Genomic DNA, 25,639 nt, shown 5'->3' with positions numbered 1-25,639 from the left:
TCAGAATGGCCTTGAACTCACAGTGACCTTCCTACCTCAGCCTCCAAAGCACTGGAATTAAAGGCATGTGCCATCATGCCTGGCACCATTTTATAACTTTACAAGTAGAAGTATTTTGCATTTTTCCCTGTCTATAATCTTAGTTATTTTCAGTGTTTCCTCTGGGAAGGGGGCATTCAACATTAAAAGCTGGCCTTCCTAATTTACAGAGGCCTTTAATTTTCTTGGTGTCAACTTAGTATTATAATCTCCCGAATCTTCCCTTTTGAAGTATGGTTTGTTTTTGACCATAGACTCTAGGATAGTGGGCTTAGTGGAGAACTTAACACACAGTAAATTTTGTACTTTGTTAGTGATGAAGAACAGACACAAAGACAAAGCCTTCGTGCTCAGGAAAGAAATCATTCTGCAGCCTTGAGGATGTAAGCCACATACATACTAATACACACATTCATATCAAGTGTACTTTTCAAACAGACTAAAGATGGCCATCTTGCCTTCATATATTTATTCATACATTTATTCAGAGTTTAAACAATTTTCCTTATCTAATCCCATTCATAATCCTAATCAAGCTAGTTACAGTGACCAGAGCAACATCAGTCCTTTTCTAGCTAGTTACTGAGACTGGAATACCATCGGTCCTCACTGGAACATCATCATTCCTCCTGTTGAAAAGAGGGTCATCACCTTGGAACAGCATCAAGGCTTGGGGAGACCTGACTAGTCACAATCCCAATTTCTCCAGGGAATTCTTACCTGGTCTGCACATCTGACTCAGCCTAGTCTTCTACTTAGGAATTCTGGTCGAAGATTTCACCGTCTCCTTGGGCCATCTGGAAGGGGACCTCATAATCATGTCAGGGGCATGAGATTCCAAGTCCCAGGGACTTCTGGCAGGCTGGCAGGTCCAGGAGCAGCAGTCCTTCCTGATCAAATGGGATCATGGTGAAGGAAAATCTCACTGGGGCTTTCAGAGGTGTTACAGAAATTCTGTGGAAAGATCACTCCAAAGCCAGTATGAGGGAAAGTAGAGAAGTTTATTTCCTGGGGGCCAAAAAGTTTGAGGTAGCCCTCCCAAGAAGCTCTGGGCCCAAGATTTTATTTCCATCTTATAGTTTTCATACCCAAGGGGAGGGGTAAATAAACAAACAAGTTATGGCAATTTGCATATCAATCAATTCTATAGTCAAGCTACTCTAACTATGAACTCCATTTTACTTTGTCTTAGCCTAAACTGTCTTTCCTTCTTATCGACCCTTTGTGCCCTTTCTGGATGGTTCCTTCTTTGGGATTTTTCTATCTGTTGACAAAGATAAGTTAGCTCCTCAGAATTAACTTGAATTAACTTTTACAGTAACTCAGTGAAACAGTTCAACTTTAGCTTCTTTTCTACCACAACAGCACCAGACTCAAGAGACCAAGGGACCCTATAATATTAAGACTGTTATAAGCCAACCATTTGTCTGCCAAATCATCATCTGCCAACTAGTATAATACCAATCAGCCCTTGACCATCCAATCCTCAGCCAAACAAGCACAGATCAAGTGGGAATAGGCCATTCAGGAATGAATTAATCAAGTTCATCAAGAACTAAAGAGGAACAAGCCAGCAAGACATAAGTATACTTTGTAGTAACCAACTAGACATGGATCAACCAAGCACACAAGATGATATGAACAAATTTGACACAAAACAACCAGACATGAACCAATCAGAACAAAGCCAACCAGACCCAAGCCAACCAGGTATGAAGCAACCAGGACAAAGCCAAGCAAACATGGACCAACCAGGCATGAACCAAACAGGTTTAACGCAATCAGGTGTAAGCCAACAAGGTATTAGCCAGCCAGGCACAGAACAAATAGGTCCAAGCCAACCCATCATTATCCAAATGGTTATGAACCAACCAGACATCAACCAGTCAGGCATGAACCAACCAAACATGAGTGAACCAGACCCAAGCCAACAAAATATGAAGCAAGCAAATCTGAACCAGACTGATGTAAAGCAAACAGGCCCAAACCAGCCTTATATGAATCAACAAGGACCAAAACAACCAGATATGGACCAACCAGGACCAAGACAACCAGATATGAACCAACCAGGACCAAGACAACAAGATATGAACCAACCAGGCATGAGCCAAACAGGCATAATACAACCAGGCCCAAAAAATCCAGTAATTAACCAAACAGGTAGGATACAATCAGGCCAATTTTCTCTCAGCACAAGACAAGCAGACCCATGGCAGTGGGGTCCAGGTTATGCCAATGAAAGGCAACCAGATAAATGGAAACCATACCCAAATTACCCAGGCATATACCAAACAGATGGAAGGCAACGGGGGCCAAGTCATCCAGGTATGACACAATCTGATATGTGGGAACAGGTCCCAAGTGACCCAGGCATGAGACAATCAGATCCATGGCAATGGGGTCCAAGTCACCCAGGTATGAGACAATCAGACCCATCGCAATGGGGTCCCAGCTACCCAGGCATGAGACAATCAGGTCCATGGCAATGGGGCCCAAATTATTCAAGCACGAGACAGATGGACTCATGGCAATCAGGCCCTAGCCAACCAGGCATGAAACAGATGGACACATGGCAATCAGGTGCCAGCTATCCAGGGATAATAGAGATGGATGTATCAGGCCATACCCAACCAGGGATGAAACAAATAGATACATGGCAAACAAGGCCCAGCCAACCAGGGATGATACAGTCTGACACTGGGCCCAGGGAAATAGGCATGAAAGAGCCTGAGAAAAGGCGACCAGGATCCAGTGAACAAGGTGAGAAACAGTCAGAAACAGGAAAACCAAGGTCCAATGACCCAGGTACAAAACAGTCTGACAAAAGGCAATCAGCATCCAGTGAACAAGGTGTGAAACCATCAGACAAAGAAAAACCAGCACCCCATGACCCAGGTACAAAACAGTCTGACAAAAGGCAATCAGAGTCTAGTGAACAAGGTGTGAAACCATCAGACAAAGAGAAACCAGCACCCAGTGACCCGGGTACAAAACAGTCTGACAAAAGGCAATCAGTGTCCAGTGAACAAGGCAGGAAACCATCAGTCAAAGAGAAACAAGCACTCAATGATCCAGGTACAAAACAGTCTGACAAAAGGCAATCAGCATCTGGTGAACAAGGCATTAAACCATCAGACGAAGAGAAACCAGCACCTAGTGACCCAGGTACAAAACAGTCTGACAAAAGGCAATCAGCATCCAGTGAACAAAGTGAGAAACCATCAGACAAAGAGAAACAAGCACCCAGTGACCCAGGTACAAAACAGTCTGACAAAAGGCAATCAATACCTGATGAACAAAAGCTGAAACAGTTAGATACAAGGCAACCAGACACAAGGCAACCAAGCATGAAACAGACAGACATGCCCCAGTCAGGCCCCAGCTACCCAGGCATAAGGCACTCAGACATGCGGCATTCCTATTCCAGTCACCCAAGTATGAGACCACCAGATATGAGGCATCCTGCCCCCCGCCACTCAGAAATGAGACCACCAGAGATGTGGCTTTCAGGCCCCAGCTACCCAGGTATGAGACCTCCGGATATGTGGCATTCTGGCCTCAGTCACTCAGGCATGAGACCTCCAGATGCAAGGTATTCTGGCCTCAGCCACTCAGGCATGTATCCTCCAAATATGTTATATTCTGATTTCGGCCAGTCCAACAGGAGTCCTCCACATATGTGGTATTCTGGCTCCAACCACTCAGACATGAGTCCTCCACATATGTGGCATTCCCATTCCACCTACCCAGGCATGAGACCAGACGATATGTGGCAACCCCTCCATAGCCAACAAGGCTTAAGAAATCCAGACTCTTGGGAAATTATTTTAAGCAAACCAGGGATGGGTATGATCCAACTGGATGTCAACCAATCAGATACAAGCCAACTTAATATCAACCAGTTAAATACAAGCCAATCAAGACCCACCCAATCAGACAAAAGCCAACAAGGCACAATTCAGCCAGATATATTGGAATCAGGCTTGAGACAACAGGTAAACAACAAACAGCTGGACATTAGCCAATGGAACCTGAGACAACCAGACATAGACCAATCAGGTGCAAATCAAGTACACTCAAGAGAATCAAGCATGAGCGATCTAGGCATGAGTCTACTAGGGATATTTCAATCACCAGATGAAGCAAGAAAGGCTCTCTTCCACGTAAGACCTGCAAAGCCTCCAGACTGCCCAGCTATTCTCCGCATGATTAAAGTAAGCCTGTTACTTTAGTGTAGAATTGTAGAGCTAAATGAATTCGAAAGGGATGCATTGGTTGATTTAGTTTTAGGAACTCACTAAATGGCTAATCTTCATTTTCCCCCATCTAACTCAGTACTGAAGTAAATTCTATATCAAAAATGTAATATTTCTTTCATATGTAGAATCTAAATTTAAAATATGAAATATGAAATAAAGTCACGAAAAAGTAGGGTATTTGGGAAGAGGAGTAGCAAGAATGAAATATGGGAGATAAGAGAGGTTAGTGAGTTGGTGTATATGAGCAAATATATAATATATATTTACAGAATGTCATAATGAAACCCATTTTTTTATAATATTTATAGTCTGTAATACTTTTTAAAGGTGAAATACAAGAAAAAAATCCACTAATTAGAAATAATAAGGGTTGAAGCTATGAATTCATTGGTAGAGTTCTTGCCTGAGTTCCATCTCCCACAATGCATCAAACTGGGCACGGTACACATACCTGTAATATCAGTACTTGGGAGGTAGAAAGAGGCAGGAGGATCAGAAGTTCAGCACCATCCTTGACTAGATACTTGGATAGCAAACTTGAAACCAATCTGACATACATGAGAAAAAATATATATATACTTTATAGATGTTTACTGAAACACTATTAAAAACGTAAAATAAGAAAAATAATAAAGTAAAATAAAAATAAAACAACTGGAATCAGTGAACAAATTTTAGTATTCTTATAGAATATTATGTTACTATTAAGATCATCGCCAAGGCAAAAAAGACAGCTGTGATGATTCAATAACTTGAATGCATATTAAATTGCTTGTCATATAATAGGGGTTTCAAAGAATCATGATAGAACCCACTCATATAAGATTTAGAGATTGAGTATGGTATCAATCTTCCTAAAAATTTAGTGGTTAAAGATGATCTTAGAGAAAAGGAAAGCTTATACAAAGGACTTTAAGCTACTGTTTACAAAATCTCAGATATTAAAAAGTAACATTTGAGAATATGTAGCCTTGTGTCTTCTAAAGCCACATCTATATGTAGAATGTGATGATTGGTTTCCTAGAAAAAAAATGTTCCATGCCACTTTATATAACCCTTTGATTCCAGAAGATTCCACAGACAGCCTGTGAGTCAAAGAGCAGAGTAAACATTATTAAAAATGTCACTTTAATGGATTCCCTAAAATCATTATAAAGCAGTAATAGTGATAATCTAATAGCTATGAGCACTGTCCTAAACTTTCAAAGGCCATAATTTATGTTAGGCACAATGTAAACAATTCCAAATAAAAGAACCATAGGAAAGCAGTACTTTAGATTTTTTTAAAATTTTATTTATTTATTTGAGAGAGAGAGAAAGAGAATGGGCATGCCAGGGCCGCCAGCCACTGCAAATGAACTCCAGATGTGTGTGCCCCCTTGTGCATCTGGCTTATGTGGGTCCTGGAAAGTCAAACCGGGACCCTTTGGCTTTGTAGTCAGACACCTTAACTGATAAGCCATCTCTCCAGCCCCACTTTAGATTCTTTATGGAGTAGATATGTAGTTGAAACAAGGTCCAGGAATTTCACAGGAGTAAATTAATGCATATTCACTGTATAAAACAATAGAAAACCTAAATTATTTTTTTTCGGAATCACAAATATGTATGTAGTAATCATTAGTTCTGTTCTTTAGGATACGTTCATTTTATTCTAACTGCTTTTCATTACTAAGTTTGCCAGTCACTCTCTTACTAAAGAGTATTTTTTTAAATTTTTTGTGTTCATTTTTTATTTATTTATTTGAGAGTGACAGAGAGAGAGAGAAAGAGACAGACAGAGAGAGAGAGAGAGAGAGAGAGAGATTGAGAACGGGCATGCCAAGGCCTCCAGCCATTGCAAACGAACTCCAGATGTGTGCGCCCTCTTGTGCATCTGATTAACGTGGGTCCTGGGGAACCAAGCCTCGAACCGGGGTCCTTAGGCTTCACAGGCAAGCGTTTACCCGCTAAGCCATCTCTCCAGCCCCTAAAGAGTATTTTTAGAGCTTACCATTATAATCCTTTATCAGAATATATATTGCAATATATTTTGTTTGCATGTTGCTAGTTTATCTTAATTACATCACAGAATTTTTTGGAGATCTGATAATTTTAGTTATGAGACCATAAGTTTTTGATTAACAAATGTTCCATCTAAAGCTTTTCTGTTTACTGTCATGGTCCTCCAGGTGTGCTTTTAAGTAACTGGTGATGGATGAGTGTTTGGTCAATACTATTTTATTTTTGATCACTGTATAAATAACTGCTTCTTTGATCAGGTACTATGTCCTTTAAAGGATGTAGGATTTATTGAATTACCCTCTACACCCTCAGGGAGTTTATAGTGTCTTAGGGAAGTTGTAGACATAAAAATGATTGTCCTTTCTACCCTATCTTTCCCTACACAGCAATAAAATGCTGACAACTCCATTGGATTCTGATTGAACTGAGACTAAAATCAAAATCCTTACTAATGTTCAACATAATGTAGCACTATTTCTAGAGCTTTTCTTCTGCCATAAATTTCATGGAGTTATGGTTAAAATCCCCAAATTTACAAAAGAAAGATGTAAATTTAGTAAATAAGACAAATGAGATCAGATGATCCCTGTAAGGTCTGTGAGTAAAATATTGCATTGATTGCTGTAGAGGTGTATCAATGTTATTAATGGAGAGGCCAGAAATTTTCCAAAGTATATATCAGAATGTAACATGTGAAAAAGGGACATTTAAAGTCACTGAATAAAAGATGGCTATTCAATAGTGACATAAAGAAAACTAGGGGAAAAGATGCAGGTCAAGTGTATCTTAATATTTATACACAAAGAATATCCAAACATTTGAGTAATGTAAAAGGATAAAACCACAGACTTTCTATTAATATACTCTAATAAATATAATCAACAGCAATAAAGGATCAAGAGGAAAACAGAAATGGATATTTTTATGTTTCTAAGCATGAGATATAAATCATAACCAATCTGAATGTGTAAAACACAATGTAGTAACAAGCCAGAATTCAAAGGGTTATAGTTAAACTGGCCAAAATAACTTATAGGCAAACTCGTGACAGAGACTTTTCTGTGAAGTCTGTAATATTTATAATATACAACCTCTGTGACATCAAACTTGAATCCTCAGAAACAAATTTTGCTTTATTTCCCAGTTCTCATTTAATGCAAGTGGCTCGGACAATTAACCTTCATAGGAATAAGATATCAAATCTGTCCATCTCTATCTTTTGTTGAATTAATGTTTTAGGTTTTAAAAGAATCTTTAAAAACATTATTTATTTATTTTTCAAGCTGAGAGATACAGATAGAGAGACAGAGTACGGGCATTCTGGGGCTTCTATCCATTGCAAACAAACACCACAAGCATGCACTACTTTGGACATCTGGCTTATGTGGATACTAGGAAACTGAATCTAGGTTGTTAGGCTAGCAAGCAATCACATTAACCACTGAGGCATTTCTCCAGGCCTGAGTTTTAGATTTTAAATTTCTAGATGATTTGGATCAAGTGTTACTCATTTTTAACACATACCAGGACATATGTATATAAATGTTCATTAAAAACTTCTTATTGAATATAATCTTAAGAATACATTACCAAATCATAAACTGAAAATATGATCTATTTTGACAGGAAATGGCTGCCCATGAAAAGATGGAAGATTCAGTGAAAATAACAGAAATGGGTAAGTCACTTTGTAGTATTTTCACAGAAAAAAAAGCAACATGAATTTGTGCAAACAGGACTAGTACTTAGCTGTGTGGAAACTTCTGGCATTGTTACATTAAAGTGGAATGATTAGTAGTATATACATGTACAGGACAAAGATTTATAACCTTTTCTGTGTTTTACTATTTGATATTTTTCCTATTTTTGTATGAGATTTATATTTAACAATCTTATAACTTTACAATATGGATTTCAACTGGTTTTCAAAATAGAAAAAATATTATTGGTCAAAAAGTGCTAATATGCAGTATGTTGGTAAAGACTTCTTAGGGTTAAAGGAACAAAAACATACTGGGTATGATGGCACACATCTTTAATCTCAGCACTCTGGTGACAGAGGTAGACAGTTCCCTGTGAGTTCGAGGCCAACTTGAGACTACATAGTGAATTACAAGTAAGCCTGGGCTAGAGAAAGACCACACCTCAAAAATAAAAAAAAAATTAAAAAAAGGATTTCATAAATTTACAAAAAAATATATTTGTTACATTTGACAATTAGTCATACCAATGGATGGCCTAGTGTTGTAGTCAGGTTCCCAGTGCTGGTAGAAAGAGAAGCTTGTGGAAAAAAGAGGTTTATTTTGGTTTACAGGCTTGAGGAAAAGCTCCATGATGGCAGGAGGAAACAATGGCCTGAACACAGGGTGGACATCACCTCCTGGGCAAAACCAGTTGGACAATAGCAACAGGAGAGTGTGCCAAACACTGGCAAGGGGAAACTGGCTATAATACCCATAAATCTGCCCCCAACAATGCACTGCCTCCAGAAAGTGTTAATTCCCAAATCTCCATCAGCTGGGGACCTAGCATTCAGAACACCTAAGCTGATGGGGGATGACTGAATCAAATCACCACATCGAGTAATTAAGAATTAGAATGATTTACACAGTAATAAGACTTAAGTGGATTAATGAGTATATCATGTCAGATGGCAAAAAGGATTATTTACTAAGCATCACATACATGGTATCAGTTAAGAACTTTCCATGAAATGTTTTCACTATAATATTGGGTGGAAGACTTGGAAGGATGTTGGTATGACTTGTGCGGTCTTTTGTCTATGTTTTTTCTGTTTGTTTTGTTTTGGTGTTTTGAGGTAGGGTCTCACTCTGGTCCAGGGTGACCTGGGATTCACTATGTAGACTCAGGATGGCCTTTAATTTACAGAGATCCTCCTACCACTGCTTCCCAAGTGCTGGGATTGCTTTTTAAGAATGATGTAGAACTTCTGATTCTAGCCTCTGTTGTCTAAGTACTGGGATTATTGGCATGAACCACCATTACAAGTCTATGTGGTGATGGGGAATGAACCCAAGTCTCATGCATGCTAAGCAAGCATTCTACTCACTAAGCTACATTTTTAGTCCAGACTTTAGTATCCTTTACTTTAAATAATTTCATACTAAATTCTGTTGTTTTTAGCCTTAAATGTCTTTGTGCACTTATATACTGATGGTTTAAATAGTTAATATTTGCTCCACATTTACATATTACTATAAAATTTAAAATCTGTGGTGTAGCATACATCCTTTTCACCATTCATACGAAATTCACATGAGTGCCATGAAGTATATTCAGTGTTGTACAACCATTACTACTTCTCATCTCTGGAATTTTGTCATCATCCCCAATTAAAACTCTGTGACCATATCCCCAGTCCCTCTTTAAACACTATTCTCTATTAATTCATGTAACTGTCTGTGTCTGTGTCTATCTTTGTCTCTTCTAGGTACTACCTATTACTGAAGATACACAATATTTGATTGACTTGTGTTACTAGGAATAATGTTTTCATATTGTAACTTGAATCATAATTTCATTCTTTTAAATAATTATTTTAATTATTATTAACTTCATAGTATGATATTCCAGTTGGGTTATACTTTTATATTCTCTCTTTTCTACCACCATTTCACTGAGGGCCCCCCTTGAGTAACATACCTTTGTATGTCAATATATTTTGTTTATATATTAATAAATGTTGGGATTGCATACACATTTTGATTACTGTACATAATTTGCATCCAACATGGGTGTACAAAAGTTAGTTTTTGCTTTCATACTCCTTGAAAATATATTTAGGAGTAGATTTTCTAGATCATATGCTACTACTTTTTATTAGGGAAACTCCATAATCTTTTCTGTAGCAGCTGCATTGTTTTACATCACTACTACCAATGCACAGGTTTCAAGTTCCTCTACATTACTGACAAAATTTACTTGATCCTTGTAGTTTTCACTTTCAGTTATTGAGAATTTCCATGCTGATCAGTGTGTATTTGCTCATTGTAGTTTTGATTGTCAAGTATTTTTTCCATTCTATGTTTTTTTATTCCTTTGACATGTATCTTATTAGAAGATTTTTTAACCTGTTTTCTATTTTTTTCTTTTACTGTACTTTTGTCAGATATACCTTAAAATGTTATACAATGATGATTTCAATCTATTTCAAGTCAGATTTTGAATATTACATGAAGTATTGGTCCAACATTGTTATTTTGTATAGACATTCAATTTTCACAGAAAAATTTATTGAAAAGACAATCTTTTTCTCAATGAATGGACTTGGCACCCTTTTCAAAAGTAAAATGACCAAATAAATTTCTGAATGTTTATTTGGAGAATCTGTGTTCTCTTCTGTTGGTCACTATATCAGGTCTCGTTCCAGTGCCATACCTTTTAAATTAATGTAACTTTGTATTAAATTTCCAAATCAGAAAATCCAGGCCTTTTAACTCTATTCTTTTTTTTTTCTTAGGGCAATTTTGGCTATTTACTATCCACTTAGAATTCTGCATAAATTTGATGATAAACATTACACTTTCTATGAAAAAGTATGTTGGTATTTTGGTATCACTGAATATCAATTTTTTGCTAGCATCAACATCCTAACAATTAAATCTTCCTATCTATAAACATGAGCTGCCTTTAAATTTATTAAGGTCTAATAAATTTTGATTTTAGCAATATTGTGTAGTTTGCCATACATAATTTTGTCTATTTCCATATTCTCAAAGAATATGTTTCAAGAACATTAGTGGATAGCGTATGCTGTAGATAATATCAAACCCTAAATGTATTTACCTGTCAATGCCTATGACTGAGTTTAATTTAAAAATTAGGCACAGTATGGGCTGGAGAGATGGCTTAGCGGTTAAGCACTTGCCTGTGAAGCCTAAGGACCCTGGTTTGAGGCTCGATTCCCCAGGACCCACATTAGCCAGATGCACAAGAGGTGCATGCATCTGGAGTTCGTTTGCAGTGGCTGGAGGCCCTGGCGCGTCCATTCTCTCTCTCTTTCTCTCTGCCTCTTTCTCTCTGTCGCTCTCAAATAAATAAGAATAAACAAAAAAAATTTTTAAAAATAGGCACAGTAAACCATTATCAATTGTAACTGATAGAATAATCATAACTGTATCAGTTGCTTTCTTATTTTTGGAACAAAATACCCATACAAAAGAAACTTAGTGAAATAAAGTATATTTTGACTTACAGTTCTCCTGCAGGTCGAGTCTATCATTGTGAAGAAAGCACTGTAGGAGCAAGAAGTCAGTATCATATTGTCACACAAGCAGGACGGGGGGGGGGGGGGAGGAGAGAGAGGTAGAGAATAGCAAACAGGAGTGAACTATAACACCTCAGGGCTTTCCATTAGTGACACACTTCCTGCAAGAAGGCTTTATCTCTTAAAGGTTTCACAACCTTCCTGAACAGTGCTACCAACTAGGGATCAAATGTTCACATACATGAGCCAATGGGGGGACATTGTAATCTAACCACAACATTGCACACTTGGCTCCCGTATAATTTTGGCAAGCTCATGATGTAAAATTTATTTAGTCCAACTTCAAAAGTACCCATAGTTTTTACCAGTCGCAACACTGTTAAAAATGTCAAGCCTAGCCGAGTGTGGTGGTGCACACCTTTAATCCCAGCACTTGGGTGGCAGAGGTAGGATGATCACCGTGAGTTCGAGGCCACCCTGAGAATGCAGAGTGAATTCCAGGTCAGCCAGAGCTAGAGTGATACCCTATCTTGAAAAACAAAACAAAACAAAACAAAAAGCCAAGCCTAAACTCATCTGAGACTGAAGGCACCCTCTTCACTTTTTAAAAGCCCAGTAAAATCAAAACACAAGTACATAATACAATGGTACAGAATAAACATCCCCATTCCAAAAAGGAGGAATGAGGGAATAATAAGGAAATATTGGACCAAAGTGAGACCATCAGTGCAAACATGAAATACTAGAACTTTTGATTAAATAATCTGGGCCCCAAAAGGCTTGGATAACGCTGCCCCTCCAAATGCCTCATTTATGGGCTGGCTTTATTATCCTGAGCCCATAGCTTTCCCTGATGGATCCCATGTTCCTGGCATCTCCAACATTCTGAGATCTCCACAGAAACTTATAGTTCACTTTAACATTTCCACAGAGTGGTTTTCATGATCTCCGTGCAGGGAATCTGATCCTGCTTGACCTTATTTCACCTCAGCAGTTCTTTAGAACCATCATGAAATATTCCATGGCCCTTTAATCCTCCATTTTTCATTCTACAAAAATTAGTACCATATGGATAATGCTGTTAAATTCTGTCAGATTGGGAGGAAGCCTAGTATCCATGGAATGTAGCTGTAGCAGCCTCTGTATGCTTACCTTGGGGGAAAGGGACTCCCTTCAGGCCTTTTCCTTTCAAAGGAATCTACATTCTTCCTACCTGGAACATCCAGTGTGTTTGGACTTACACTCAGAGAACCTTTCCTATAGACCCACTGCAGAGCAGTCTAGTTCCCTTTAATGGTGGTAATATTTAGTTACACCCGAAGAGGCTATAGTCTCTGAACCTTGGATGTTAAATTTGTTTACATTTATTTTTTTGTAAAATTTTATATTTTTCATCTTCTCTGTATTTTGATAACTTTTATTGTAGATCTGTGTAAGTGCATGTGAAAGAAGCAATTCCAGATTCATGTTGCTCTGCCTTGAAATTTTCTCCACCAAACACATTAGTCCTTTAATTTTAAATTCAGCTCTGCTTAAGTCCTCAGGACACAGGAAGAATGCAGCCCATTTCTTTGCCAGGATAGCATATGAACTACCTCTAGCCCAGTTCCATATATAGCCCTTTCTCCACGCTGGATTCTCATGTGATGAGCCTCAACAGTCTACATATCTCTTGGCCTTCTGATCTTCATATCTCCAAACTATTCTGCTTATAGCATTGTAAGGTTTCTCTAGTCCAAAGTTCCAAAGACTTCCATAGTCCTATTACAAACCTGTTCCAAAAGCCTAAGAACCATAAAGTCAGATTTACTGCAGCATTGGCTTGCCTTCTCAGTATCAATTTGTTGTATCAGTTACCTTTGTGTTGCTTGGAAAAAATAGACAACCAGAAGAAGAAGGAAAACAAATGTTTTAATTCAACTTACAGTTCCAGAGACTAGAGTTCATCACACTGGGGAAGATGTGGCAGACTAGAATGAGGATCTTTTGTCACATTGTAACATTAGCAGGGAGGAAGTACAGAAATAACAGCATATGAGGCCTCGGTGCAACAGTTCAAGGCCCACCCTTAGTGACAACTTTTCTCTAGCAATAGGCCATCCTGTAAAGGTTCTACAACGTTATAATATCAACTACCTCAGGTGATTAAATGCTCATACACACAACCCTATGGAGGACATTTTGCATTCAAACCACCAAAAAAAAACTAAGTAATTGGATAATGGCATATACATCATTCAGATATCACACAGTAATGTAGTGATAGACCCATTTGATTTCTGAATATAACATTTTCATCTTCTTATTCTTTTTCAGTCTACCTATTGACTTTATTGAGTTTTTCAAATAATCAACTTTTGGTTTCACTGACTTTTCTATATTTTTTTCTATTTCATTCATCTCTGCAAATTTTTATTACCTTTTGTAACTTCTGGGCTTATTATTTTTTCTAATTTCTTAAGGCATAAATTATTAAGATCCTTTTTACAATATAAGCTTTTACAGCTATTAATTTCTGTGTAAACACTGTGTTTGCTACATTCAATGGGGTTTAGTTTATTGCGTATTTCTTTTCAGTCATTTTTAGTTTCGATTGTTGTTTTTTTTAAATTTTTTTTATTAATTAGTTTTGTACTCAGTGAATACAGTCAAGTTGGTACCATTGTTAGGCTCATCCATGTCCTACCCCTACCCCTTGGCCCCTCCTTGTTGAGGTATATGGGTCATGCATTGTGGATTGTTGTAGGGTGTTTTTGTGTCAATGATCAGAGTGAGTTGAAAGTTCATTTGGTTGTCAGATTTTTGAGTCTGTTTCTTTGTAGCATCATTAAAATTTTGGGAGCAACATCAACTGATAAAGGTTGGAATTTACCAGTCAACCTCTAAGCCTTACCTCAGTGATGATTAGAGTGACAGTCTAATTAGAACATGAAATTCTAATATTTTACTTTTATTTATTTGAGAAAGAGAGAGAGAGAGAATGGGTGTGCCAGGGCCTCTAGCCACTACAAAATCCAGATGCATGTACTGCTTTGTGCATCTAGCTTATGTAGATTCTGGTGAATTGAACCTAGGTTCTTTGGCTTTGCAGGCAAGCACCAGCCCAGAAATACCAATATTTCAATGGTAAGATCATTAATGCCTATCTAGTTTCAGTAAACTCTTCCAGAAATCAAGCTTTCATTCCACAGCTGTCTGCCAGAAGACTGGAAGGGAACAAGCAGGTAACTGGCACCACACCTATGGCTGTAGTTACGAGCTAGACTCCCCTGGTCATTGCAAGAGTTCAAATAAACTCTATAGCTCAAAAATATTCACTTCAGACAGTTTCTGTCAGTATAGTTGTTGTCCAGGAAGAGGGGTGAATCCTTAACACTTTCTACTTTGCCACCTTTCCTCTGCTGTAATCACTCTAATATATATTTATTTACTTATTTATTTGAGAGAGAGAAAGAGAGAGAGAGAGAGAGAGAGAGAATGGGCACGCCAGTGCTTCCAGCCACTGCAAATGAATTCCAAACGCCTGCGCCCCCTTGTGCATCTGGCTAATGTGGGTCCTGCGGAATCGAACCTGGGTCCTTTGGCTTTGCAGGCAAATGCCTTAACCACTAAGCCATCCCTCCATTCCCATTCTAATATATTTTATATTAATTTATATTACAGACTTACTCAGGGATGGCTTTGGGGATAGGCCCCTTTTTTATTGTCTGATTGCTGAAACGACAAATGAAGAAAAAGATAAAGAACCAGGTAAATTTTCCTTGTTCTCATTATCTAGAGTATATTTGCTATATCCTGAAAACAAATCCAGTTATATTACAATACTATTAATGATGTATAAACCAAGTGAAATTTTAAAGAAAATATTGGTATATTCTCCTGATTAAGAATTCAAAACTAGAAAACATATGTCAAAGTAAATGAAGAGTACCCACCTTTTAAAAGTTGCACATGATTGTAATAAATGAAGTAACTCTTTTGCATATATATTTACAAATAGACATTTTGTCCAATTAGCACTTATTATATTACAAGGTAAAACAACTGAATCCACTTTTACATTTTATTTGAGAAGATATAAACTTCTATTTGTGGAAAAAGAAATATTTATGATTTAAAGCATTAACCTCTGTCCCCTCTCTTCTGTCTTCCTAGAAAAAATAAGTGTTGGATTTGCCATGTTCTTTTTCGCATTTGATCCAAGGATTGGCAAGTTGCTTTACCTTGAAGAATTATATGTTATCGGTGGATATCAAGGTAAAAAACTTCAATTATAATAATGCTTAAAAATAAAAAAAATACTTAAAGAGGACTTTTGTATGCATATAGTTTTTTAAAAATTATTTATGAAATACATTCATATTCCATGCTTCTGATCACTAAGCTAGTATAAGGAAAACTAAACCACAGAAGATTATTTCATTAACATTCATTAGCATTGAAGTAAGTGATCTTATTTCAACTCCTAGTTTTATCTTTAAAATCATTTTACACTTTAGGCTCTTTGAGCAGACATAGACAAGAAATGCACTGTGTTATAAGAAAATACTGACACTCACTTCTTCACTGACATTTCCAATAAACCCAAACTCTTTTCTACTATCATTGATACAATGTTTTATTTAGAATACTATATAGGAAACATATTAATTAGATAGATTTCAATGTATGGTATTTAGAATATATGATTTCCAGAGGCAGGATATTATATGCTATTTAAAACTAAAGCAGATGAATAAAAAGTAGAATCTTTCAACTTAATAGTCTTCATTTTGCAGGTCTAGGTATTGGATCTGAAATTCTGAAGAAGCTAAGTCAGGTAGGCTTTACAATTAGTACTGCTATTGTTACAAATTTATTTTCTTTATTCAGTGTTATTGTTTTACCTGTGTATATGTGTATGGTGTGTGTATGTGCCTGTGTGTATGTATGCATGCCTATGCATATGGGCATGGAGGCCTGAGGTTGACACTGAGTATCTTCCTTCATTTCTTTCTACTTTACTTACTGAGACAGTCATTCTCACCTGACCCCAGAGCTCACCAAATTGGCTAAGATACTTAGCCAGCTTACCCTGAGGATCTTTCCCTCCTGACCACTAGCATTACAGGTGGGCCACCAAACCTACCTGGCATATGTGGGTGTAGGAGATTCAAACTCTGGTCCTCAACCTTGTGCAGCAAGCACTTATCTACTGAGCCAGCTCTCCAGCATCCTCAATATTATCAAACAGGACTTAAATTAGGTAATTAATCTTACTAATCACCAATATATACTTCTAATTTTTATCTAAATTAAATTGAACTTTCAAATTGAGTGCTCATAAATTCTATGAGTTTTAATTAATTGAAATGTATTTCTACATAGTCTACAACTACCTCTTTTGCTATCAAAAGGAAGTAGAAATGAGGTAGAGTAAAAAATAATTTTAATCAAAAATAGGCCCACAGTGTGAATCACAATAATATAAAACGTATTTTTTATTTTGGAAATGCACATGAGAATATATGCTAGTTTTAAGGTAAATGTTTTCTGTAGATGTTCAACAGAGTTTTGGCCTTTTCAAGGGAGGGGCATAAAGCCTAAAACAGTGACACTTTTTTTTCACATCTATAGAGAGATTCAAATGATAAGTCTATATATAATCTGGAATTATCATTAATGTATAGTATCATATAGATACCTTCAATGAAATGTTACTGAAGATTATGCCCTCCAATGAAATTAATATCTGCCTCTTTTAAAACAGATAGCTCTCATCACTCGATGTAACTGCATGCAGTTTTTTGTCATCATTTGGAACCAGGATTCTGTTGAATACTACTCTCGCCTCGGGGCTATAGACCGTTCTTGTGAAGAAGGCTGGCATATGTTCAGGTTTAACATAGATGAACTGTTGGAAATTGCAATGGAAGAGTGAAAAGTGCCTAATAGCAACTCATCCTAACATAGGCACCAACATTTGACTGTAATCTGTGTCTACCAGCAGTAGTAAACTTTGAATGTTGTAAAAACAGCAAGTGATCACATTCTTGTAGATACTTTACTTTGAGATTTTCAGATCCAATCACTTCTTCACCATCCAAACTAATATATTAGTGGCTAGTAACAGTTCTGCCAATCCAAGAGTAGACTATGCAAATATCACTTACACTGGGCTTTGGATATTTTTTGTTGTTGTTGTCTTGAGGTAGGGTTTCACTCTAGCCCAGGCTGACCTGGAATTCTCTATGCAATCTCAGGCTGGCCTTGAACTCATGGTGATCCTCCTACTTCTGCCTCCCAAGTGTTGCAATTAAAGGCGTCCACCATGCCCAGTGGCTTTGGGTATTTTACTGACTATATTTCATTAAATTTAGGGTACTAGCTGTATGTGGTGGTGCACACCTTTAATCCCAGCACCTGAGAGGCAGAGGTAGGAAGATTGTTGTGAGTTTGAGGCCACCTTGAGATTACATAGTGAATTTCAGATCAGCCGGGTCTAGAGAAAGACCTACCTTGCAAAACAGAACAACAACAACAACAACAGAAATTAGGGTACTGACGTTTTCACATTTTAACCTATCTCCTTAACTAGCAGTGTCTCAAGAGTTTTCTATATAATGAAATATGTGTATGTTTAAACTGAAATATATAAGAGGTTAAAAAATTCTATTATGGAGATAAATTCCAAAGTTCTAACTTGTTAAAAAAAAAAACCTAGAAAGGAATCTGGCTCCTATCTTAAGTAGATTTAGTAACACTGCCTCTTTGTTATGGTCCCACAATTACATTCCATTTGTGAACATCTATAGAATCTATCATTCCAGTGCTGTATACCAATCCACATTTATATATTTTTTAATATTTTTGTTTATTTATTTGCAATCAAGCAGAGATAAAAGAAAGACAGACAGAATGGGCCCACCAGGTCCTCCAGCTACTGCATACAAGCTCCAGATGCATGCACCACTTTGTGCATCTGGCTTTACATGGGTACTGGGGAATCAAACTTGGGTTTTTAGGTTTTGTAGGCAAGCTCCTTAACTGTTGAGCCATCTCTCCAGCCCCAAATTTATATTTCTAATTTGCATTTATATATACCTAATATATCAGAGATATTCCAATGTCAGAATGCCTAAATGCCTAAGAGAATTCTTTCTACCTCTCTGCTGTTTAATTCTCAAATATATTTTACCTTTGTCCTGTCAATGTCAGTTAAGTATTGTATTTACCAATTTTAGACATGTTTAAATGTGAAAAAGCCAGTATCATAAATTTGATGAAATATATTCAGTAAAACTGAATAAATCCATTAACATATACTACTATGATATTTGAATATATTTCTCTCCTTCCTGGTGTTGTACAAATTCCTAATGGAATTACATTTGAGAATTTTGGAACCAGCTTAGAAAAACATGTGAGTTCTTGCTATGCACCATACAAAGGAAAATGGCAGACATATCTACACACCAAGGAGCATTGCATGTGAGAAAATACTCATTAAAATAAGTTGTGCATTTTACAATCTATAAATATTAAGAACAACATTATATACAAAACACCTAAATTCTACTTTGAAGTTGACAGAAATTAACATTGGAGTTGGACTTGAAAGCTAGGTAGGCAGTTCGAGTGTAGAGCCAAATAACACAGAACAATATTCCAAGAGGAAACAGCACAGCCAGTGAACAGAAGTAAAAAGAGAAAAGCATGTTCATTAAGTGAATGCAGTGTCATAAATACACTGTGGGGAGGGAATATAAGAAAGAAAATGAGACTGGATGTCAGATTTGGTCAGATATTAAGGAATTTTGAATTATAAGGCAATGGTGTGCTACTAAAGATTTTGCTAAGAAAACTATTTTTTAATACTTATCACAAAGAAAAATGTCACAGCATGACAGGCAAGCTAGAAAAATTGGACAGCACATACTACATTTTAGATCAAACTCAACAGCCATTCCTAATGTTTGACCCTTTACCTTCTTCACAATAAGGAAAAAAAAATGAAAGTAAGAGTGTGACTTTATAACAAGTTCTAGTTTAGATATATTCAGAAGCTTGAGGAGATTCTAAGAATGCATTGACTTTTCTGATGAAGAGGATGAAACACCTTCTGCAGAATATACATTTTCCTGCCTTTTCCTAACCTGAATGTGTATATAACTTCCTATGATACAGCAGTCATCTTCTGACCATGCAGTGTGCTGTACAGTTCAGTGCAGAAATGGGAAGTCTAAGCCCTTGATGGCACTAATGAACTATTTTACTAACTCTGTACCACTTACTTCTAGGAAATGGAATCTATGGAAATTTATATTTATCTGCTTAATCTATGAATAAGTGGCTAAATTCTAAGCAAACTACATTTGGAAGTGAATGAGATTGCTGGCACAGGAAGTTTCTCTGATCCTAGGAATGTAATGGTGGGGACAAGAGCAATGAAAGGATAAGAGAAAATAAATTCAATTTGGGAACTAAGAAATGAGAGGGAGGTAGACACAGTTTAGTGCCATACACATTGACACTGGGGTACCTATGATATATTACATAGATATAAATACTAATTAGAAATATAAATTGCTGTCTAGCAATGGAGAAATATAGATATTATAATATAAAAATGATTATATGCAAATAGTGGCAGGGGCTAATAAAGCTGTCTGAATAAGAATGAGTGAATATACAAAATGAGAAAAATCACCAAGGACAGAATTCAAAGAGCCTTAGTACATAAGGAATTCAGGGCAAGAGAGAATGAAGAGTAATATAAGGAAAATGAATATGAAGCAGGACTGAGTTTCAAGGAGGTAGTGGTGAAGAATCAATAATTAGCTGGGCGTGGTGGCGCACGCCTTTAATCCCAGCACTTGGGAGGCAGAGGTAGGAGGATCACTGTGAGTTCGAGGCCACCTTGAGACTACATAGTGAATTCCAGGTCAGCCTGGGCTAGAGTAAGACCCTACCTCAAAAAACCAAAAAAAAAAAAAAAAAAAAGAATCAATAATTACTTAAGATCTCAAGTAGGCATAAAGGCCGGGATGTTGCAATTTAGAGAAAAACTGAAATGTAGGAAGAATGGGACAATAATTACTTTTTTAAAATATTTATGGAAATTGTAGGAAGAAGCTCAGGTGAAAGAAAAGAGTAAGGGAATGGGTAAGGTTAAATTTTGTCTCACATTGTGCTTTTGGATAGAAAACCTGACTCAATTTAACAGTTGTAGAAAATAACTGAATGAAAACAGAAATCAAAGTCTAGATATTAAACATGATTGGATATGTTCTTATAAACAATGGGGAGCAATGAGATTGATAAACCGAATAGAAACATTAGTCTTAGGAAAAGGGGATGCACAGTTACAGAAATTACTCTAGAAAATAGTTAAGTAGCTAGGAATAGTCACACCTAGTAAGCGTACTTCTGCTCCATAAAAGAAACACAGTCAAATTGATGGGCATCAGAACTAAACTTGAGAATAAGATTTGTAATAACTACTGAAAAAAAAGAAGAAAAAGACAGAACAAAACACCCAGGAACCAGAAGAGAAAAAAAAAAATGTTTATCAGCATTAGTAGGACCATGGAGTATATGGCCTTCTTACACAAATATGTTTTCAGACATTTAAGAATAGTAAAAATTTAAAGAAACAAACCCAAGCTCATGTGCCACAAAATATCAAGTTTTATTCCAGCATTGCAAATGCAAACTGAAAAAAAGTAGAGAGAACATATCCTTCCATCCACCATTCTAGTTAACTGACATTAATTTTGAAATTGGAGCAGTTACAAATGTGCATATGTACAAATATGCATATGGATGTACACACATATATGTATACATATTTTCATATTGTACTCATGTTGATGTTCATATCTTCATTCTGCTTTCTAATAATTCTCTTATAAGTCATCAAATGCATCCTAGTACTTCTACCCATGTTTCCTCATTGGTCACTTTTTCAACTGTTTTCATTATTTGTACTTTAAACACCTATGTAATTGGTCAAATTATACATTTGGAGATGACATGCTATATGTGTAAGTAACCCAAATACATGATTTTTCACCACCAGATGCATTTTCATTCATCTTGAGTTCTCTATGAAGTCTCTGTCTATAGTCTATTTTAGCTCCTAGTGCTGTACAGATCTACATCTTCTGGATGAGACTGCCCATGGTCCATGAGCTTGGGGTCAGGCATGAACTGTGTAGAACCTGAAAAAGTATTAAAGTGGAAAAGGACATTTTATAAATTCGCTTTTGATACTGTAATATATCAGTGAAGAACATATCAAATCTTTGCTAACATGAATTTAACACAGAAGAGACAGACAATAAATGTAAGTAAAATATATAGTACATCAAATGGTGATAAGTACTATGCAGAAAAAAAGGCATGAGGAGACCCTGTGAAATATTTGGGTCATTTACAATTTTAAATAGGGTGGATATGAAAGGTCTTCTAGAAAGGTGATATTTAAGCAAAGAAGAAGATGATGAGGGTATGAGCCATGTTGATACCTGTGGAAATTAGCTTCTAGCATGAACTAACAAGTATAAGGCACCCAAGGAACCAGTATGGTTGAAGTACAGAAGAAAAATATAAGGAGCAAGGATAGATGTGATTAGGCTAGATCAAATAGAATCATGTGAAAGATTTGGGCTTTTATGTAAGAAGAGAAGCTACTGGGTAGTTTTGACTAGAAAAGTAACCTGTTACGTATTTAGTAAGATCATTCTTGGCTATGGAGAGAAGAAACAATAGGGAAACAAGCAGGGATTCTAGATAGGAAGTAATTGTATTACCCCAGCAAAATGGCTGAGGCTTCAATTTGGGTGATAGCAGTAGAGGTGGTGAAGAAGAATTAGACTCTGACTAATTCTGAAGGTATGATGAAGACATCCTAAATGGTTTAAGTGTGTTGTATGCAAGAGACTATTTAATGTGATCAACTGGCAGAATGGGGCTGACCTTTATTAACAGAAAAATGTGGAAGAAGCAGGTTGTGGAAAAGCAAATGAAATGTTAAATTTTGGATAAAGTAAATTTGAATTCCTCTCTCAAAATTTGAATAGAAATGTTGGGTGGCCAGCTAAGTGTGAGTCTATTCAGTTCACAGGAGGACTTAACTATTTGATAGATTTTGTATTTTTAGATGCCCTGGCATGCTTTCTCTCTCTCTCTCTCTCTCTCTCCTTCCCTCTTTATCCTACTTGCAAATAAATAATAAATAAAATATAAAAAATAAAGTTTCAACCCACACACATATGCCATGATATTATATGACATTATCTACAGAGAAGTAACAAGCAAGCCTCTTTTGATGCTGCAATCTTTTGACATTATGTGTAATTAAGAGAATATAACAACAGAAGGCTGAGAAGAATCATAAGAAACTGATAGCCTATACAGAAACTAAAGAGATTATTTCAAGAAGGAGGTTGTTTATGTGTATCAATGGTTACTTATGGGTTTCATGGCTATGAGACTGAGAAGTGATTCTTACAGATTTTGCAATGTGGCTTAGTGTTAATCTTGGCAAGCTTACTGTGTTACAAGTCAAAATGCCAAGGTGTTTTTCTCCATAACCTCATAATATCATGAAGAAAACACTTGTTACACAGTCACATACGCATAATGACACTGTTTAATGACAAACTTCATGTGCAGTATTAGGCCCACAAGATTATATAACAAAGGTGAAAAGTTTCTAGTGATATTGTAGTGTGATACTTTTCACATTTGAGGTGATGCTAATATAAACAAAATGACACTAGAAGTCAAAAGTATAGGCATATAAAATTATGTAAAGAATATTTTGTATAATGGAAACTATTCCTAACATACATATTTAATACATTATTTTATCATTATTTTAAAATGCACTCCTTCAATTTGTAAAAAAGGTATGCCATGTTATATCAATGACATACCTTATAGTAATTACCTGTCTTTACTATGTCTCATGATTACATCAGGAAGCAATATTGAGTACTGACTTTACCATCCAGGGTTACATAATATTGCTCTAATATTTGTACAATGATGAAATCTTCTCATGTCATATTCAGAATGTATCTCTGTCAGTAAGAATGCCTAGCTTTATTATTGTTGTATTCTTTGTACTTAACAGATAAGGAAATTTTAATTTAGAGTGGTTAACTTGACCAATGACACTCATACTAAATGGATGAGTCAGAACTGAGTTCAGGTATGTCTGGATCCAACAGGACAATTCTGGCTCTTCCAAAATTGGGGGTGAATACAGTAAAAATACCATATAATTATTTTTAGCATTGAACATGATAATGGGTGCAAAGAGATGCACACTTTGTACATGGTAGATGGGCCAGAGATTTCTTTTTTTTTTGGAGGCAGGGTCTCACTCTAGCCCAGGCTGGTCTCAAAATCACAGCAATCCTCTTACCTCTGCTTTCCAAGTACTGATATTAAAGGCATGAGCAACCGTGCCCAACTAAGAGAAAACTTTACACACACACACACACGAGAGAGAGAGAGAGAGAGAGAGAGAGAGAGAGAGAGAGAGAGAGAGAGAACAGGCAAGACAGGGACTCTAGCCACTGCATAAATCTTCAGATACATGTGCCACCTTGTGTATCTGGCTTACATGGTACTGGGGAATAAAACCTGAGCTCTTATGCTTTACAAGCAAGCATCTTAACTGCTAAGCCATCTTTCTAGCCTGAGGCAACTTTTTACAAAGCAAGAGAAATTTATTGAGGAAAACCTTAAGAATTCTCAGTGTTAGGGAAAACATACCTGGATTTTAACCAGTATCCACAGAAGAAAAAATAAAGGAAAAAAAAAGAAAAAGAAAAGGAAAAGTTATGCTTTTTTGACTTAGAACTCAGAAAATTGGCAAGGCTCAGTATTGAGGAACTGACAGTAAATTCCAAGATAACTTTTTGAAAAAATGCTTTATAACACAATATTTAAAAAATTCTGAAAATTGTTTTGAGTTTTAATATTATTTAAAAATATAGGCTGGAAAGGAAGCTTGGCAGTTAAGTACTTGCCTGTGAAGCTTAAGGACCCCAGTTTGAGCCTCGATTCCCCAAGACCCACTTTAGCCAGATGCACAAGGGGCACATGTGTCTGGAGTTCGTTTACAGTGTCTGGAAGCCCTGGAGTGCCCACTCTCTCTCTCCCCATCCTGTCTTTCTCTGTGGTTCTCAAATAAGTAAATAAAAATAAAAAAAAATTAAAAATCTAACTTGTTTGTAAAAATTATTCTATAAAGCTAAAAGTTAAGCTGCTTCACTGAGTTAGTGTAAGAGTTAGTTGCTGAGGAACTAAAAGTTATCATAGTCCCAAAAAAGATGGCCCCCAAAAACCAAAACAAAGTTCATTGTTAGAGTAGCCTGAATACAAAAATGACTGATATACAAATTGTTATATCTTGTTTGTTCACTGACTCAACCCTTGGCTATAAAAACTATAAAATGGAGATAAAATCTCAGCTTGGGCCCAGGCATTATTTGGAGGGCTACCTCAAGCTCTTTGGCCCCCAGGTGATAAACTCCTCTACTTTCACTCATTCTGGCATTGGAGTGATTTTTCCAGAAAATTTCTATAACAGTATCCAAAAAAGAAAAATGAAGTACAAAAAAAAAAGGGAAAAAGGAAAAGATAGGCTTTTTTTGAGTTAGAACTCAGTGAATGGGAAGTCTAGTGAGTACCTTAGAGGAATTGCCAAGACAACTTTTTTAAAAGTTTTATAATAAAATGTTTAAATTTTTTTTCTGAAAATTGTTTTGAGTTTTAAATGTTATTTTAAAAAAGTCTAATTTGTTTGTAAAATATTTCCTCATAAAAAAAACTTAATGTTGAATTCCGGTTAAGATGGCAGCATACAAACTATGCCAAAGCAGCCTAGGGGAGAAAAAGCCAAAAAAAAAAAAGAAAAAAACTAGCAAAATACTCTCCTTCTACTAAAAAGGTAGGTGTATAAGAAATTACTAACAAAAGCAGAGAAGTAGAAGAGATCCAGAACATCTAGAGCACACATAGGCAGGCAGAAGTGGCTCCAGCATAGGCTGCAGCAGGTCCACGGGGCCACAGCTGCAAGGCTCAGCTTGAGTAGCTCCACTCAAACTAAAGA

General features: G+C 36.5%; 2 protein-coding genes across 2 annotated transcripts in view; one reads left to right on the top strand and one right to left on the bottom strand.

The window, feature by feature from the left end:
- Positions 1-1,781: 1,781 nt before the first annotated feature.
- Positions 1,782-17,449, top strand: Satl1 (spermidine/spermine N1-acetyl transferase like 1). Its single transcript, XM_012951460.2, has 7 exons — positions 1,782-2,199; positions 2,245-4,253; positions 7,929-7,980; positions 15,193-15,279; positions 15,685-15,786; positions 16,308-16,348; positions 17,279-17,449. Exons 1-7 carry the CDS (start codon positions 1,782-1,784, stop codon positions 17,447-17,449), a joined length of 2,880 nt encoding a protein of 959 aa, XP_012806914.2.
- Positions 17,450-21,180: 3,731 nt separating this feature from the next.
- Positions 21,181-25,639, bottom strand: part of Apool (apolipoprotein O like) — a 72,689-nt gene continuing 68,230 nt past the window's right edge. The window contains exon 9 of the mRNA XM_004669601.3: positions 21,181-21,731. Within this exon, the coding sequence (XP_004669658.1) occupies positions 21,643-21,731 (89 nt within the window). The 3' untranslated portion in view covers positions 21,181-21,642. The remainder of the gene's footprint in view (positions 21,732-25,639) is intronic.

The sequence above is a fragment of the Jaculus jaculus genome, chromosome X, assembly GCF_020740685.1.
Source record: "Jaculus jaculus isolate mJacJac1 chromosome X, mJacJac1.mat.Y.cur, whole genome shotgun sequence".
Lineage (NCBI taxonomy): Eukaryota > Metazoa > Chordata > Mammalia > Rodentia > Dipodidae > Jaculus > Jaculus jaculus.
The sequence above is the reverse complement of the archived record's forward strand: the minus strand, read 5'-3'. Positions and strand labels throughout refer to the sequence as shown.